The 19,642-nt window shown below is 38.5% G+C and overlaps 1 protein-coding gene across 5 annotated transcripts in view; it reads right to left on the bottom strand.

Annotated features, from left to right (window-relative positions):
* LOC126461263 (uncharacterized) overlaps positions 1-19,642 on the bottom strand; it is a 211,736-nt gene that overhangs the window by 72,581 nt on the left and 119,513 nt on the right. For all 5 annotated transcript variants that reach the window (XM_050095983.1, XM_050095982.1, XM_050095985.1 and 2 more), the window contains exons 4-5: positions 16,570-16,655; positions 16,350-16,461 (exon numbers count right to left, since the gene is read on the bottom strand). In XM_050095983.1, the coding sequence (XP_049951940.1) occupies positions 16,350-16,461; positions 16,570-16,655 (198 nt within the window). The remainder of the gene's footprint in view (positions 1-16,349; positions 16,462-16,569; positions 16,656-19,642) is intronic.

Raw genomic sequence — 19,642 nt, 5'->3', positions numbered from 1 at the left:
CCTTTTCACTCTCTTTTATTGTATGTGAAGCAAAAATGAATATCTGGACTCATGGGGAGAGGTGACAAATCATCCCTCTTCTGAAACTAAAGGACTACAAAAACTGAGATGGTTACCAACATGTGGCTTCTCCTATCAACTACACTGGGAAAATATTTCAATGTCTATCAGTTTATACTTTCTATGGGTTATTGAGTCCAGGAAGCTACTACGCCAATTCCAATGTTAGTTTAGGAGATACCTTTCAACACTGAACAATGTGACCTTATTATAGGTCTTTGTACACCGTCAACAGTTCACACATGTATTTCTGATATTAAAATGGACTATGATATATCTGACAGTATAACATCTTAAGACAAGTATTGGATGATTTTATGATTTTCTGTTCTGGCTCTAGTCTTTCGAGCAATACCTGTCAAACACAAATGATGACAAAGAGGCCAAAGGTTTGAGCAGAAGCCATAGCCTTCACATTCTCTGCTGGGAAAAGTGTGTGTGCTATTTTTAATCAAACATGTCATGTTTGTAATTAATGAAATTGCAACAGGGGAACACCAAACCCTACATACCATATTTAATGAGAAACTTAACTGGTTGTGACACCATATGTTTTATATAAATAACTTTAAAAATTGTAAACATGTTGAAGTGTGTCAGTGACACAAATTGGGATGCAGACAGTCTCATCCCTTTTTTCAGTACTGTCTGGTCTATGGTCATATGATCCATGGATTAGGAAAACCAACATTACACAATGCTAATTACAGGCATCTATAGAACACATCTCATACACGACATATGAACCAAAACTGATGAGCCATCATTTCTAATCTATTGAAAGTTTTTCACAGTATGACATGTTATAAGGTTAAGTCATTCTCCAGCCCCCATCTTTAATTTCATTGCTCAAACATCAGCTGAACAAAATTTTCCACAATCATAGAGTAGCAATGAGATATTTTGGCATTCAAGCCTCAGAAACCTAGGTGTGGCAGGCATTAATATCCCAATCCAGAGAAAAGTATCTGGTTTGGTAATTAGTAAGTTTGAGGATGTTATCTTCTATTTTTAAATTTTTATTTTGACAGATAGAAGCAACCTAGTATTACATATTATATTTCTAGATGAGTGTTCAATGAATTTTAAATGAACACTAATTTTAAACTGCTAACAGCCTTGCTACAGTGGTAACACTGATTCCCGTCAGACTGCCGAAGTTAAGTGTTGTCGGCCTGCCAAGCACTGTTGGCAAACAGGGTCCCAGCCCTTGTGAGGCAAATTGAGGAGCTATTTGATTGAGAAAAAGTAGTTCCGGTCTCGTAAACTGACATAAGGCCGGGAGAGCAGTGTGCTGACCACATGCCCCTCCATATCCACATCCAGTGATGCCTGTGGGCTGAGGATGACATGGCGGCCAGTCGGTACTGTTGGGCCTTTCAAGGTCTGTTCGGACGGAGTTTAGTTTTTTCAATTTTAAACTATTTTCATTAATGGCTCCAAGCAATCAGAGGCACTTCGCTGCTCCATTGTTTACTTTGACAGTGTTCTCTAGCTTCATCAGGCAGATCTTTGATGCAGGAATGTATGCCATCCTTTAATGCTGTGAAATGAGATTAAGGTAGGAAATGTTTCATATGCTCAGATTCTGTAAATGCCATTCAGAGTAATTAGCAAATGAACTCAGTAAGCAAAATAGTTCAAGACATTTAGGATAACTTTCCTCTTCTGCAGCATCAATTGATGGAGATTACATATCCTAGCAATGATTACATTTTTAAGATCAACAGAACTCACAAAAAAATTAATTAATTAACTAGCTGCCAGAGCACACTGAATTCACAGGAAGAGAAAGCCGATAATATAGGAAGGAATGCCTTTGAGGAGCATTTGATAACACAGTGTGCTATTCCACTAGATGCTGTTAACTTGAAACTTAGAAAATCTGAATGGAGGGAATGAGTGGCTGAAAGCACAAAACAAGTTATGTCAGGTGAAGCCTACTCCGAACCCATTGCAGATATTATTCCAGTTGCTGAAATGGAAAGGAACTGCATTAGCAAGAGTAAGAACTGGGCGCAATCCTTTGAAACATAACACCCTCCTAAGGGAGAAGAGGCACCAGTTTGTTGTGCTTGTGTTGTGCCAGTTGCTGTGCACCAAGTCTTGACTGATTCGACATTGTATTTAGAAAAGAAAAGCAGAAATTTGCCTGGATAATAGCTATGGCCTATTTTAGGAAACAATGTGTTGAATGCACATTACGTTTTAAAGTTTCGTACACTGGCTGGACCCCTAATCAAACTATTACACACAAGGAAAATATTTTACAATATCTCAGAGCAGTCGGTTAACCCATTTTTCTAAGTTATGAACCAGGCAGGTTTCTCAAAACCATAATTCACACTTCTATTTTTTTTACATTATTTTTGAAAGTGTTTGAAACAAGATACTTTTTATTATATGCACAACAAACTGTACATGTCTTTCATTTTATGTTACCTAACCATGCTCCTAACAAAAAAAAGAAAAAAAAAAATACAAATATTAACTACCATGGGTAGTACAAAATCCTTATGAAACAAGATCATCTTCTGACTCTGTAAGTGTACCTAGAGAACACTTTCTGTTACCCGTCATCTGCGGAACTTGCTGTTGATGTACTATGACAAAGAATGAGTGAAATAGGATGTTGATATTCAGTGGTATGTCTCCCCATTATTTGTACAGAAATATCTGCAAGAAAATCAAGTTAATGTGATACATAAGGCATGGCAGGCAAACATACAATAAGAAATTCTCTTCACTAACTGATCATTCCTATAATTCTCGGGACTGAAGCTATGGGGTTTCCTTGATGTCAAACATGGCTGTTGCTTAATGGAAAGGTAACTATCACCCAAAGAAAACTGCAACACTCGAGAGAATTTTTCAGAAAGTACGGGTACCGAGAAAAACAGAATGAGCATTCACTACAGCACATGTAAACACTGCCTGCAAAGGGACCTGAACAAAGAAGATACGTATGCCTTCTATATGCTGATGCCATTTCCAGGAACGGTGGACAAATACTTCGAAAATATAGTTTTCAGTATGCATTGTCAGTCTAAAAAATTTCAAGACACAATTAATGAAAAACAGAGAAAAGTTAAGATGGTGATTTTAATGCTTCAGGTATTATATGAGGGTGGTTTGAGAAGTTCTCGGAATCACTACAAGGGGTCAGTGGTAGTGCAACGAGTTGTTCACGTGATATTCATTGGGCTGTTACCTGCAAACACGTGCCAGCTGTGGCAATGACGTGGCTCAGTTCTTGTTCCTAGTGATTTGCAAGGATGGAAAAAATCGAGATTCGAGCAGTGATTAATTACTTCATAAAGAAAGGTATAAAGCAAAGGATTTCCAGAATACATTGGGGACTCTGCTCCTTCATATTCAACTGTTGCCAAGTGGACAAAAAGATTTAAATTTGGTCGGGGGAGCTTAGATGATGATCCGTGCAGTGGTCGGCCAAGATGTGTCACTACTACAGAAATTATTGCAAAAGTGCACAAACTGGACATGGAGGATCGCCGACTGAAAGTGTGTGAAACTGCTCACACTTGCCAGATGTCATTTGAAAGGATATATCACATTTTAACTGAAGAATTAGAAGTGAAAAAATTATCTGCAAGACGGGTGCCGTAACTCTTCATGCTGGAGCAAAAACGCATGAGAATGGGCATATCGGAACAATGTTTGGTCCGGTTTTGGAGAAACGAACAAGGTTTTTTGTGCCTTTTGTGACTATAGATGGAATTTGGGTGCACTACTATACTCCAGAGACAAAACAACAATCAAAGCAGTGGAAATATGCTGATTCTCAGCCATTAAAGAAAGCAAAGACAATTCCTTTGGTGGGAAAGGTCATGGAATCAGTGTTCTGGGATGCAAAGGAGATTCTGTTTGAGTGAGAAACCGGCAAACAATTACTGGAGAATATTATGCTAACCTCCTGGACAAATTACAACAAAAGATATGCGAAAAAAGGCCAGTTTAGCAAGGAAGAAAGTCATCTTCCATTAAGACAATGCGTGCCCGCATATGTGCCGTTGCCATGTCGTTAAGGCTCCATTAGACTTCCATCTCTTCCCAAAACTGAAAATTTTTCTTGGTGGACGAAGTTTCACTTCAAACGAAGAATTGACAGCCAGAGTTGACAACTATTTCGCAGGCCTGGAAGAAACTTATTTTCGAGTTGGGATCAAGGCACTGGGACACTGTTGGATCAAGTGCATTATCTACAAGGAGACTACATTGAAAAATAAAAAAAGTTTCAGTGATGTAAGTACTTTTTTTCTATTCTGTTCCAAGAACTTTTCAAATCACCCTTGTACAGTCTTCCCCCAACTGAGTACAATGGACAGAACATTCATATAACCATGTAAAACTGTCAGAAAGTCCTACTTTGTGATGTTGTTCAATGTAGGCATCATGGTGATTTGACTGTCTGTTATGTCAACAAATCATTGACCTTTGATATGAATTTCTGCTCTTTGCCATTTTGCAGTAGGTACATGTAGATAATAACAAGTTTTGTCACCCGTGGTAATTTTTTTCCAGAAAACAAGTCAACATTTTGCATTCCAATCAAGTCATGGCAGGCATATATGTGTTGTCTCCCTGTTGGGGAGTCAAGGTCTACGGGACAAATCTTGCACACCCTTTTTTCTTCTTCAAAACATCCTCGATTTGTGACAAGCCAACATTGACACACTACGGCTGCAAGTCAACTACTTAACACTACCTGCTCACAACCGACTTGCCGAACACACTTCTGTTGTTTACAGTTGTTAGCTCAAGCTGCTACCAAAGTTACTGTGCTAATGCCACTTATTACACCAGAAATAAAATCAGTCTCAGAACTTTTTGGGCAGGCTGTCTGTATTGATGCCTCTTATGAAAGTGATAAATTTACTAGTACGCTGTGTTAAAGATAATCAAGGGATCCAAAAACTGGGTGTATACCACATACCTTTTGAATGTGGCATGTAGTATATTAAACAAGAAATACGGAGATATCGCCATTGTGGTGCAGGTGCCAAACCTCTGTGAGAATGTAATAAAACAAGAAATGAAGAATAGAGTGTCAGACAATTTAATTTTGAATGAAGCATTGGGTCCTGTATTCTGTTTGCTTAAGCCATATCAGAAAACATATTAATGCCTTATTCCTACTCATACTTAAGAGCTGTTAACATTTTTGGTGACTTTTCATTATTTACAACTTTTTAAGGTTTCATATAGCCTTTAATTTGCCTTAAACTTCTCATAAGATTTGTTTTATTCTTACACAGAACTGGAGGATAATCACCAAAGTGGTATGCAGCATACCCCATTCACAATTTGAATGGATTACGGTAATCAATGAATGCTGCACTTGAGCCCTGACAATGAGAACTGATAAAGTCGTTGAAATATCATGTAAAGAAAATGACAGTATTAATTCAGAAGCAGACCCAAAAACTTGGAATTAATTAATTTAGCTGAAAAGGCATGAATGATCAAACTAACAATTTGAAATTGCTGCATCATCTTAGTCAACATAGAAAAGAACATAAGGATTTTAAAAGTATCATCATCAGCCATTTGTCATTCACTGCTGAACGAAGGCCTCCTACAAACATTACAATGAATTATTATTTCTGCCATGTCACTACCACATTTTCTGTCATTTACCTTCTTTCCCATAGGACACTGTTTCAGCCATTTTATACGTCTTGGAATCCAAAAAATAACCTCTTTGTTGCATCTACCACTCACTACCAGGTTATATATCTTGCCCACTTCCATTCACTTTCATTACAGTCATAATTATTTCCTGTTATATATCTTTATTTTGCTCCTCCAGCAGCTCAGACTAGAATTGGCATTCTGGTCCGAGCTGACAGAGTGCCAGAGATGGCAGTCATGTGTGGATGAAGTCTGCTTGCTTGTGTGACGAATGTGTGGATGTGTGTGTGTGTTTCTCTTTCTTTTTCTGACAAAGGCTGTGGCTGAACGCTAATGTGTAAGTGTCTTTTAACTGTGGATGTCTCGAACTTAACATGCCATCTTTATGGTAACTAGCACTCTACCTTTCCCTTACATTGCTAATATTCCAACCTGGAGTTTCCATTGTTTGAATGTAGTGAGAGCCTCTTGCCAGTAGACCTAGCTGTTTAAAGAGCTGTCTGCAAAAGGTTCTGGAGTGGACACCACACATAATCCTTATTACATGCTTCTGTGTAGTAAACACTTTGTTTCTCAATGATGAGTTACCCCAGAATATGATTCTCTAATACATTCGTGAATAGGAAAAGTACACAATTTTTTTTTTTTTTTTTTTTACATTTTCAGCTCAAAATCTGATATTGTTAGTAACATAAAAGTTGCAGAGCTGAGACAGTTAAGATCAGTATTGGGGACTTCCAGTTCAGGTTCTTATTAGTACAAAAATTTGAGAATTTAAAATATTCTTTTTCATTTATTATTCTACCCATATGCACTATTTCAAACTGTGTGGTTGGGCCTTGTGCAATACTAAACTGCATGTATCATGTTTTACCTGAATTCAGCAACAGTCCATTGACAGAGTACAAATTATTAATTTTCAAGAAAATATTATTTAATTTTAAGTCTCGAAGTTACTCCATAAGGCTTGATTATAGTACTTGCATCATCAGCAAAGAGAACTATTTTTGCTTTTTGGATTTATGATGGAAGATCATTTACATATAATAAGAACAAGAGTGGACCCTAATGTGCATCCCACCATTACTCTAGTCCTATACCTCACTATCGTAAGTCAAAACTGGCAACATGTACTGATAGTAAACTTTCCATTTCAGACAAACTGGAAACTTACTGTTGAAAACTTTGTTTAGTTTCCCAAAAGCATTCTAAGCCGTTTTCACTCAGCTGTTTACTTCTTTTCCTACCCATTCAGTCATCATCTAAATACAAAATATTATCAATGGATTCAATGACATCACTGTTTATTTGTACCATTTTCTTTTTGATGTGTTGATTATACAATAGTTTAGTCCTAATAAAATTGATTTTCAGGCCTATTTTCAAATTTTTTACACTACCACATAGGCCTTCTTTGCTTTTCTGATAAGCTCTCCACTCATACGAAAAGCCACTACCAAACTGTGAACAAATATCATCCCATCACCATCGTAAAGTGTTCTGTCCACTGGCAGGTTCCTGACAACACTTCTGTCAACTAGACCATCCTACTGCTGAGCATGCCATGCGTGACTGATTTCAACTGCTCAACAACTTTTACTATGTGATTTCTTCCCATCAACAACAGCTTTCCTGAATGGCATAGGTGGGAACTGTCCTTGTAACTTGTTCTTTGTTCTTGTAACAAACCTGGCCATAACCCGATAGTCCTTATACTGTACTGTTCCCTCTTCTCCTGTTCTTGTTCTCATAGCATTTCACCCTCTCAGTCCCAACATTAGACACATTTTCTCTCTCTCTTTTCTGCAAAATGCCAGGTCCATTCTTGGAACTTTTCCCCGTTTTCCCTCTCTTCCTCCTATACTGTATCCTTCCACTCAGTATTCTTTCTGCTTTTTCCCTTCCCAATGTTTCTCCCAGCCCATCTATCCTCTAATATGGCCCTGTACACAGCTACTTGTTCTGACCCTGCAGAGTCTTTCCCAACCCTCACCTGTCTCGTTCATCTGCATCTCTATCCTCTCCATTTCCTTGCCACCCGTACCATCTTAGACCACTACACACCACAGTCAAGCCACAATGAAGAATACAACAATGTGTGAGATGAATGTATGTAATAATGATGGATTCTCACTGAACTCTTAGCATTTTCTGCTATCTTTTGCATATTCACTTATTGCTTTGCCATCTCCTCTCTTTCGTGATTTATCCTCTTATACATAAGATTGTCAAGTAAGAAATAGAACAGAAAATTGTTAAATTTCTAAACCTTATTTACATTATTAAAGCAAACAAACAGAACTTGTATCACAGTTCAACAGGCTATGCAAAAATATAAAGGGAGGGGTGTGCAAGGGGAAATCAAAACAGAAGAGAGCATGACGAAATTTTGGAGCAGAAAAGGACAGCCAGATAACTCTCATCATTTGCTTATATATACATATTTGAGATCTCTCATAAAACTTTTGATTGAGGACCCTCAGCATATGAGAAGTGTTCACAAGAAATTTGAAGGCAATTGCATAACACAGGCAAAACTGTAATGCGGTTCATGAGAAACTATTACATAAACCTACATAAATTGTCAAAGTATTCGTAACAAAGTTCCTGAATGCGCTCAAATTATTCTCAGGGCCAAGAGCTGTCAGAAATCTGAAATGGAAGGCTCTGAGATTTTTAGCGACTCACGGAAAGTATATCAGAAAGACAGATTAGAAGAGGAAGTGTTCATTACAAATGACAAAAATATTGTCTGTACTGAGGTCAAAGTTGAGTGTGACAGTGAAGTTATCTGGTCGCTTATAGCAGTTGCAGGTGAAACCAAGGTAATTGTTGGCCACCCGATTCCACTGTGACAGGTATAGAGCCATTCAAAGAAAGTCTATGGTCAGTAGTATGTATGTACCACCAAGATCATGCAATACTGGTAGGACGCAATTTTAACCATTGTGGAGGGTACAGACAGGAAGTCATGCAAAACTTTTGGACATTTTTCTGAAAACTGCCTTGAGCAGCTAGCTTGGCAGCCCATAAGCAATGGAAATATCTCAGACTTTGTAGCTACAAACAGGCTGGACCTTGTCAAATACATCAGTACAGAAACCGGGATTAGTGATCATGATGTCATTATAGCAACTATGGTTACAAAAGTTAAATTGGTTAAGAAAGTTAGGAGAGTGTTTCTGTTAGAAAGAGCAGATAAACAGTTCTTAGCATCTCACTAAAAAAGTGAAGTGGCATTACTTAGTTCAAGTAAGATGGATGTAGAGGAATTATGGATAAAGTTTAAGCAGATGATAAATCGTGGTCTGGAGAAGTATGTGCCTGGTAAGTGGATTAAGGACGGAAAAGACCCACCATGGTTTAATTATAAGATTCACAAAATTCTTTTCAAAAGGTAATGCACAAAAGACAAAAAGCAAAAGTTGATAGAGATTAGAGTGTCTGTCAAAAGAGCTATGTGTGAAGCACACAACTACTACCACTGTCATACCATAGCAAAAGATCTGGCAGAGAACCCGAGGAAATTCTGGTCCTACGTAAAATTGCTAAGTTGGTCTAGGCTTACATCCAGTTTCTTGTTGACCAGTCTAGTGTGGCAGTTGAAGACAGAAAAACGAAAGCTGGAGCTCTGAATTTCACGTTCAAGAAACCGTCCACACAGGAGAATTGTAAAAACATACCATCTTTTGACCAATGAACAGACTCCCATATGAATGACATAGTAATAAACATCTCTGGCATAGAGAAACACTTGAAAGCAAATAAATTGCTAGGTCCGGATGGAATCCCACTTTGGTTTTACAAAGAGTAGTAAACTACGTTGGCCCCTTACATAGCTTGCATTTATCGTGAATCTCTTGAACGGCACAAATGCCTCCAGCATATAAGAAGGGCAAAAGAAGCTTATGTCCACTAATCAGCATGGTTTTAGAAAGCATTGCATGCAAGAAACTCAGCTTGCCCTTTTCTCCCGTGATATACTGTGAACTATGGTTGAAGGGCAGCAGGCAGAGTCCATACTTCAAGATTTCCAGAAAGCATTTGACACGGTGCCCCATTGCAGGCTGTTAGCCAAGCTATGAGCATATGAAACAAGTTTGCAGATATGTGAGTGGCTCAAAGACTTCTCAAGTAATAGAACCCAGTATGTTGTCTTCGACGGCGAGTATTCCTCAGAGACAAGGGCATCATCAGGAATGCCGTGATAAGACTGCTGTGGTTTTGACAGACAGGGTGGGCAGCAATCTGTGGTGGTGGTGGTGGTGGTTAGTGTTTAACGTCCCGTCGACAACGAGGTCATTAGAGACGGAGCGCAAGCTCGGGTTAGGGAAGGATTGGGAAGGAAATCGGCCGTGCCCTTTCAAAGGAACCATCCCGGCATTTGCCTGAAACGATTTAGGGAAATCACGGAAAACCTAAATCAGGATGGCCAGAGACGGGATTGAACCGTCATCCTCCCAAATGCGAGTCCAGTGTGCTAACCACTGCGCCACCTCGCTCGGTAATCTGTGGTGGTTTGCTGATGATGCTGTGGTGTACCATAAAGTGTTGAAGTCGAGTGACTGTATAAATACCCAAGATGACTTAGAAAAAATTTCTAGTTGGTATGATCAATGGCAGCTAGCTCTAAATGTAGAAAAATGTAAGTTAATGAGAATGAGTAGGAAGACCAAACATGTACTGCTTGGAGACTGTATTACAAGTGTCCTGCTTGATACAGTCAAGTCACGTAACTATCAGGGTGTAATGTTGCAAAGTGATGTGAAATGGAATGAGGATATGAGAATTGTGTAGGACAGGCGAATAGTTAACTTCAGTTTATTGGGAGAATTTTAGGAGAGTGTGGTTCACCTGTAAAGGAGACAGCAGATAGGAGGATAGTGTACCTATTCTTGAGTACTGCTCGATTGTTTGTGATTCATACCAGGTAGGATTAAAGGAAAACATCAAAGCATTACAGAGGTGGGCTGTTAGATTTGTTACTGATAGGTTCGAAAAACATGCAAGTGTTATGAATTGATCGGGAACTCAAATGGAAATCCCTGGAGGAACATTACTGAGAAAATTTAGAGAACCAGCATTTGAAGCTGACTGCAAAATGATTCTGTTGCCTCCAACATACATTGCGCATAAGGACCACGAAGAAAAGATATGAGAAATTAGGACTCATAGGGAGGCATATAGATAGTTGTTTTTCTCTTGTTCTGTTTTCGAGTGGGACAGGAAAGGAAATGCATAGTAGTGGTACAGGGTGACCTCTGTCATAAGTCTATGGTACCTTGTGAAGTATCGATGTAAGTATTTAATTGGATTGATAAAAAAACCTACTCACCCAGCAGTCACAGAACACACACATAAAAGACTGTTGTGATTGGCAAGCTTTCGGAGCAAGTGGCTCCTTCTTCAGGCAGAAGGGTTGAAGGGGAAGGAAGAAGGGTGAAGGAAAAGGACAAGAGAGGTCTAGGAAAAGGGGTAGATTTTGGAAAGTTACTCAGAACTGCAGGTCAGGGGAGACTTACAATATGAGATGAGAAGGAAAGACTGATTGCTGGGAACTGCAACAGACGAGATTTGAAAGCCAGAGTTTTGATGTAGATGTAGATGGCCAGATTGTGAGCTGAACCACTGCCTTCCCAATTGCAACTTCAATGTTGTAATCAATGTGCAATCTGTGTAACGCTGCCCACCCAGTATTGGAAAGTAAATTATCACAGTCTTTTGTAGTGGGAGCCGTAAAATAAGAAATAGACACAGAAATATGGTATGTGTTGAAGAAATATTTGATTACTTACAACATGTCCTCAAGACAGTTCACAATTTTATCTATTAGACAATGCCACTACTGTTTAGTAGAATTTCTTCTAGATGAGCAAAATATTTCCAGCTAATGCACACAGTCCCCCCCCATGAACCATGGGCCTTGCCGTTGGTGGGGAGGCTTGCGTGCCTCAGCGATACAGATAGCCGTACCGTAGGTGCAACCACAACGGAGGGGTATCTGTTGAGAGGCCAGACAAACGTGTGGTTCCTGAAGAGGGGCAGCAGCCTTTTCAGTAGTTGCAAGGGCAACAGTCTGGATGATTGACTGATTTGGCCTTGTAACAATAACCAAAACGGCCTTGCTGTGCTGGTACTGCGAACGGCTGAAAGCAAGGGGAAACTACGGCCGTAATTTTTCCCGAGGGCATGCAGCTTTACTGTATGATTAAATGATGATGGCGTCCTCTTGGGTAAAATATTCCGGAGGTAAAATAGTCCCCCATTCGGATCCCCGGGCAGGGACTACTCAAGAGGATGTCGTTATCAGGAGAAAGAAAACTGGCGTTCTACGGATCGGAGCGTGGAATGTCAGATCCCTTAATCGGGCAGGTAGGTTAGAAAATTTAAAAAGGGAAATGGATAGGTTAAAGTTAGATATAGTGGGAATTAGTGAAGTCCGGTGGCAGGAGGAACAAGACTTCTGGTCAGATGACTACAGGGTTATAAACACAAAGTCAAATAGGGGTAATGCAGGAGTAGGTTTAATAATGAATAGGAAAATAGGAATGCGGGTAAGCTACTACAAACAGCATAGTGAACGCATTATTGTGGCCAAGATAGATACGAAGCCCACACCTACTACAGTAGTACAAGTTTATATGCCAACTAGCTCTGCAGATGGCGAAGAAATTGAAGAAATGTATGATGAAATAAAAGAAATTATTCAGATAGTGAAGGGAGACGAAAATTTAATAGTCATGGGTGACTGGAATTCGAGTGTAGGGAAAGGGAGAGAAGGAAACATAGTAGGTGAATATGGATTGGGGCTAAGAAATGAAAGAGGAAGCCGCCTGGTAGAATTTTGCACAGAGCACAACTTAATCATAGCTAACACTTGGTGATGTGTTGGCAAATGTGCCAACACCTTGTAGATAGAGGAGGCCGAAATGCACGCTATCTAACGCAGACGGGCGTGAATTCTGGAACAGGATAAGTAGTGAATCGTAGCAAGAAAAGTACGTTGCTTTGGGAATACTTAACTTTTATATAGTCCTTTGGTTTACAACGTTCTTCATGAGACATTTCATACGATAACTATCAAACTATGTAAGGCTAATGGCGCCTTGCTAGGTCGTAGCCATGGACTTAGCTGAAGGCTATTCTAACTGTCTCTCGGCAAATGAGAGAAAGGCTTCGTCAGTGTAGTCGCTAGCAAAGTCGTCGTACAACTGGGCTCGAGTGCTATATCGTATCTCGAGACCTACCTTGTGGTGGCGCTCGGTCTGTGATCACACAGTGGCGACACGCGGGTCCGACATGTACTAAAGGGACCGCGGCCGATTTAAGCTACCACCTAGCAAGTGTGGTGTCTGGCGGTGACACCACACTTGGTTTAAGAATCATGATAGAAGGTTGTATACATGGAAGAACCCTGGAGATACTAAAAGGTATCAGATAGATTATATAATGGTAAGACAGAGACTTAGGAACCAGGTTTTAAATTGTAAGACATTTCCAGGCGCAGATGTGGACTCTGACCACAATGTATTGGTTATGACCTGTAGATTAAAACTGAAGAAACTGCAAAAAGGTGGGAATTTAAGGAGATGGGACCTGGATAAACTGAAAGAACCAGAGGTTGTAGAGAGTTTCAGAGAGAGCATAAGGGAACAATTGACAGGAACGGGGGAAAGAAATACAATAGAAGAAGAATGGGTAGCTTTGAGGGATGAAATAGTGAAGGCAGCAGAGGATCAAGTAGGTAAAAAGACGAGGGCTAGTAGAAATCCTTGGGTAACAGGAGAAATATTGAATTTAATTGATGAAAGGAGAAAATATAAAAATGCAGTAAATGAAGCAGGCAAAAAGGAATACAAACATCTCAAAAATGATATCGACAGGAAGTGCAAAATGGCTAAGCAGGGATGGCTAGAGGACAAATGTAAGGATGTAGAGGCTATCTCACTAGGGGTAAGATAGATACTGCCTACAGGAAAATTAAAGAGACCTTTGGAGAGAAGAGAAACACTTGTATGAATATCAAGAGCTCAGATGGCAACCCAGTTCTAAGCAAAGAAGGGAAGGCACAAAGGTGGAAGGAGTATATAGAGCGTCTATACAAGGGCGATGTACTTGAGGACAATATTATGGAAATGGAAGAGGATGTAGATGAAGATGAAATGGGAGATAAGATACTGCGTGAAGAGTTTGACAGAGCACTGAAAGACCTGAGTCGAAACAAGGCCCCGGGAGTAGACAACATTCCATTAGAACTACTGACAGTCTTGGGAGAGCCAGTCCTGACAAAACTCTACCATCTGGTGAGCAAGATGTATGAAACAGGCGAAGTACCCTCAGACTTCAAGAAGAATATAATAATACCAATCCCAAAGAAAGCAGGTGTTGACAGATGTGAAAATTACCGAACAATCAGTTTAATAAGCCACAGCTGCAAAATACTAACACGAATTCTTTACAGACGAATGGAAAAACTAGTAGAAGCTGACCTCGGGGAAGATCAGTTTGGATTCCGTAGAAATACTGGAACACGTGAGGCAATGCTGACCTTACGACTTATCTTAGAAGAAAGATTAAGGAAAGGCAAACCTACGTTTCTAGCATTTGTAGACTTAGAGAAAGCGTTTGACAATGTTGATTGGAATACTCTCTTTCAAATTCTAAAGGTGGCAGGGGTAAAATACAGGGAGCGAAAGGCTATTTACAACTTGTACAGAAACCAGATGGCAGTTATAAGAGTCGAGGGACATGAAAGGGAAGCAGTGGTTGGGAAGGGAGTAAGACAGGGTTGTAGCCTCTCCCCGGTGTTATTCAATCTGTATATTGAGCAAGCAGTAAAGGAAACAAAAGAAAAATTCGGAGTAGGTATTAAAATCCATGGAGAAGAAATAAAAACTTTGAGGTTCGCCGATGACATTGTAATTCTGTCAGAGACAGCAAAGGACTTGGAAGAGCAGTTGAACGGAATGGACAGTGTCTTGAAGGGAGGATATAAGATGAACATCAACAAAAGCAAAACGAGTATAATGGAATGTAGTCGAATTAAGTCGGGTGATGTTGAGAATATTAGACTAGGAAATAAGACACTTAAAATAGTAAAGGAGTTTTGCTATTTGGGGAGCAAAATAACTGATGATGGTCGAAGTAGAGAGGATATAAAATGTAGACTGGCAATGGCAGGGAAAGCGTTTCTGAAGAAGAGAAATTTGTTAACTTCGAGTATAGATTTAAGTGTCAGGAAGTCATTTCTGAAAGTATTTGTATAGAGTGTAGCCATGTATGGAAGTGAAACATGTACGATAAATAGTTTGGACAATAAGAGAATAGAAGCTTTCGAAATGTGTTGCTACAGAAGAATGCTGAAGATTAGATGGGTAGATCTCATAACTAATGAGGAGGTATTGAATAGGTTTAGGGAAACGAGAAGTTTGTGGCACAACTTGAGTAGAAGAAGGGATCGGTTGGTAGGACATGTTCTGAGGCATCAAGGGATCACAAATTTAGTATTGGAGGGCAGTGTGGAGGGTAAAAATCGTATGGGGAGACCAAGAGATGAATACACTAAGCAGATTCAGAAGGATGTAGGTTGCAGTAGGTACTGGGAGATGAAGAAGCTTGCACAGGATAGAGTAGCATGGAGAGCTGCATCAAACCAGTCTCAGGACTGAAGACTACAACAACAACAACAACAATGCACACAGTCTACTACATCAATCACTTATCTTTCTGTTTCCTACTTCCCTGATCTAAAGGTTTTAGCAAGTTTTCCTGAATCATCTGAGTGACACAGATAAAAGTATTCAAACTCCTTTCCTTATTTTTTTAAAAATCTCTGTATCCTTATTTTCTAGAATCCTTATTTCTCTTCTAAGATGGCAAGCCTTTTGCCTTAACCAACACAACTGGTTACATTGGTGAAATACTGAGCTTAAGCTCAGAAGGAACTGTACTCAAAACCTTGCTAATATATCTTGATTCTGTCACTATGTTGTCTCCCAAAATCACTTCTGACAAATTGTGGATGGGACCTTTCTAGAAAATTATCACATTTTCCTTCAATCTAATGTCATTGTAATGTTAAGCTATAGAGGGAAAGGGATGATATGTAACTTTAGTGAGTCTGCTACATTAGAAATCAGTATTAGAGAAAAAAAACGTATTTTGAATGTAGTGGAGAGGATGTCACAATTTTTCACTGACATATGCAGTACTGTAGAAAGTTTTTACAAAATAAAAAAAACTTTTCTTTTATACCAGTGCAGCCTTTTGCAACTTCACTATTCACAATGAAGTAAATTCAGGTGTTATTCTAGACTGTAATGGGAGAATAACCTTAATGAGAATGTTAGATCAGACTCTCAAAGTTATATCTCAAATACAACAATGTCCACTGAAGAATATTCCAACATTGGGTTGAAAACAGTGATTTTTTATAGCTTGGTTATGAGGTAGGATAAAATGAAAACAATCTTCATCATGAACAACAGAGATAAAGTCACCAGCCTATACAATAAAAGCCAAAGAGCAATGATAATTATCTTAATAAACTGATAAAATTAGAAATACATATGATCTTAACATCTCCTTTTACATCATACAGTGTTACAGAATAAGTTGTGGATTATTTATACACTTACACAACCACCACATCAGCATGATAAAAATCATAGGATGGATTGGCAGAACTGGTAAGCTGATTCCCAACAAAGAACACTCAAGTACAAGGAGCACAGTTGGCCACAGTTCTGCCTGAAACATATAAATGGTGCTGCAATACAATCAAATAAAAGAAAATGTTCTACACTTTCGTACAGAATTAAATAATTATTTTATGAGTTGAAAATTACAAGGACTTACCTCAAAGTATGTATATATTGCTATCATAGCTCGATATACTTCATAAACACTTCTCAGCAGCAGTCCCAAAAGAAGGTACTGGAGAGCTAAAACATTAGTTATAAAACATTTAAAATGTGGTCCCAACTGACTATGCAACATAGTTGTATGAAAAAGAAACTATACAGTTTGATTCAATTCTCGCCATGTACAAATGATGTATTTGTGTATCCGTGAATATAAAATGTGAAATGAGTTGGTATCAATATAATAACTATATAGTAAATGTAACATAATATAATTCAATAGATAAAAATCTATTCACCAAGTGGCAGCAGGCGAAAACACATTAAAAGTTATGGAAATGTGCAAGCTTTTGGGGCCAGTGGCTCCTCCTCCTGGCAGAATGGTTGAAGGGAAAGAAAGAAGGATGAAGGAAAAGGACTAGTGAAGTTTAGGAAATGGAAAAAAAAATATGGAAAAGTCATCAAAGCCCCTGGGTCAGGGAAGGCTTTTCAGATGGGATGAGAAGGAAATGCTGATTGTTGGGGACTGCGCAGGACAAAATTTGAAAATCTGAGAGCTTAGGGATGGAAGACAGAAAGAGAGAAATTACTGACAAAACATTGTCGAAGAGTTAGTAAGATCGGCAAACTAAGTGGAAACCTGAAGTGGAAAACTAACATGGAAGACAGGTGAAGTGGGGGTGAGGAAAAATAGACAGATAAAAAAAAATAGAAGCAACAGAAAACTAAAAGGCAGTGAAGAAAAGGAGTAGCTACTGAAAATAAATGCTGAGACTGGAGAAATTAATGTAAATTTAGACCAAGTGGGTGGTGAGAACTAAGGAGCCAGTTTCACATGTGCCATCTGGATCATCCCCCCCCCCCCCCCCCCCCAACACCAGTTTCTTAGAGCTATGCAGGGAGAAACTGGCATTACAACATGTCCTTGGTTCTTGCCTCCCACCAGTTCAAAATTTAAGTTAATTTCTTTGGTCTCAGAATTTCTTTTCAGTAACTATTCTTTTTCTTCGCCCCCTTTCACTTTTCTATATCTTTTATTTCCCAACCTGCCTATTTTTCCTAGCCCCCCCCCCCCCCCCCTCACCCGCTTCACCCCACCTCACCTATCTACCACATATAATGCACTTTGGTTCCTCCCTTTATTAAATCTTGTACAATGTTTTGTCAGTAATCTGTCTTGCTTATTACTCTATCTTATACCTTTAAGCTCTCAAATTTTCAAATCTTATCCAGTGCAGTCTCTCAATTGTGGCATTTCCACCTGCTTTTTGTTGACAGGTGCACAGTTGCGTTTCACAGTACTTTAATTTTCACTTTGCACAACCCCCAATATTACACAGTTATATGGCCAGTGCACTATTATGTAACCTACTATAAGCCTCATTAATATTTAGCAGGCGAAACTCCACATACTGCTACAATAGTTTCTTGCTGAACATCTACAAGCAGTAAAACCTAACCACAAAGTTCACAGTTCTTGAAGAATAATCACGTACACATTGAGCAGACACTGTCACTGTTTTTACACATAGTCTAATTGTTTAACACTTATTCCACAGTTAATTTGAAGCACTGTTGTTGTTCTAACCAGCACAGGTTACTCGTCAGAAACTCAGCCGTCGACTGACTGTCCTGTGACCAAAAATTGCGCCCTTATATATCTGTACGTACTGAAACTACACATTGTTTAAAGTTAAATTTACAGAAATTACAATTAAAACTTAACTCACTCAATTAACTAAATGCTTCGAAAAATTGGCATCTTTTTAACAGTTTCTTCGACTATGCGGTTTAGGCTGAATTATTTGTTTAAATAATGAAATTAACAAATATAGTTATGCAAACAATACTTAAGACAAAACTTAATTTCTTTGGAATTAATGAAGGGCTCGTTTTACTAACATGTTTTTGAACAGAGCTAAATAGATACTTTAAGATTACTAATACTTCATCTTCCAAATGTTTAAAATTATTACAGAATTTATATTTGTTTATTTGTCAACAATAGAATTATGAAACAATCACTGACTTCATCCTATAACAAAAGATACCAACTACAAATAACCAAAATAAATTAGAAAATCAAATACATACATAAAACTAAGCACAAAATTAGATCTAGTGTTAAATCCTTTAGAACTGAGGGCCAACCTTCCTCTTTTACAAAAATACAGTTTATATTCACGTATGTTAATGGTGAATTGTAAAAAGTGAAAAAACAAATTTAAGGAGGCAGATGGCAAAACAAGAGGGGGAATTAAAATTACCCAGCTTGCTTCATCACACAATTAGTCTTTCCTCCTCATCCCATCTGGTAAGCTTCCACTGACCTGGGGTTCTGGGCAGCTTTTCCATAACTCTCCCGATGTCCTACACATTACTCGTTCTTTTCCTTGATCCCTCTTCCATCCCCCTCAACATTTCTGCCACAAAAAGGAGCCACTGGCACAAGCAGCTTAAACATTTTCCAATGTTTTATATGTATTTATTTTTCTCATATTGCCACTTGGTAAGTAGATAGATTTTTTATCCACACAGTTATATTGTATTTTCAAAAAATGATTATTTTTTGCTCATATATTATCATAAAATAATGTTATTTTAAATATTTTAAGGGGTATCACAAAAATTGCAATTAATTCAGCAAACAGTGATTAAGAGGACAATAAAAGCTTAATACTAGAACAATAAACAGAGGAAAAAACTATATGTACAAAATTCCAAGGATTACCAACTGCTGTTTAACTATTCAAAACATAATACTGTAGCAAACAAACAAATAAAAGAGTATGCATAAAAACATTTATCTGCCTGTCTTAAGAAATCCAACAGTGAACAAGAGACCTTACCAATTAAATAAAACTTTATTTCGATTTCAAACAATACATTATCAATATACAAATCTCTAATGTTATTGATCAGTGAGTTGAAGATTTTGATGCTAGTTTATTGTTGATCTTTCTGTGCCAGTCTTTAGATAGCAATGCATATCACCCCTCCTTCTTGTGTTGTGATCACAGCACATTTCCTTAGTTTCATAGTGCATAAGATTTTGAACTATGAAATTC

Source organism: Schistocerca serialis, chromosome 1 (assembly GCF_023864345.2).
Source record: "Schistocerca serialis cubense isolate TAMUIC-IGC-003099 chromosome 1, iqSchSeri2.2, whole genome shotgun sequence".
Lineage (NCBI taxonomy): Eukaryota > Metazoa > Arthropoda > Insecta > Orthoptera > Acrididae > Schistocerca > Schistocerca serialis.
Note: the sequence above shows the minus strand (reverse complement) of the source record. Positions and strands in the feature narration are given on the sequence as shown.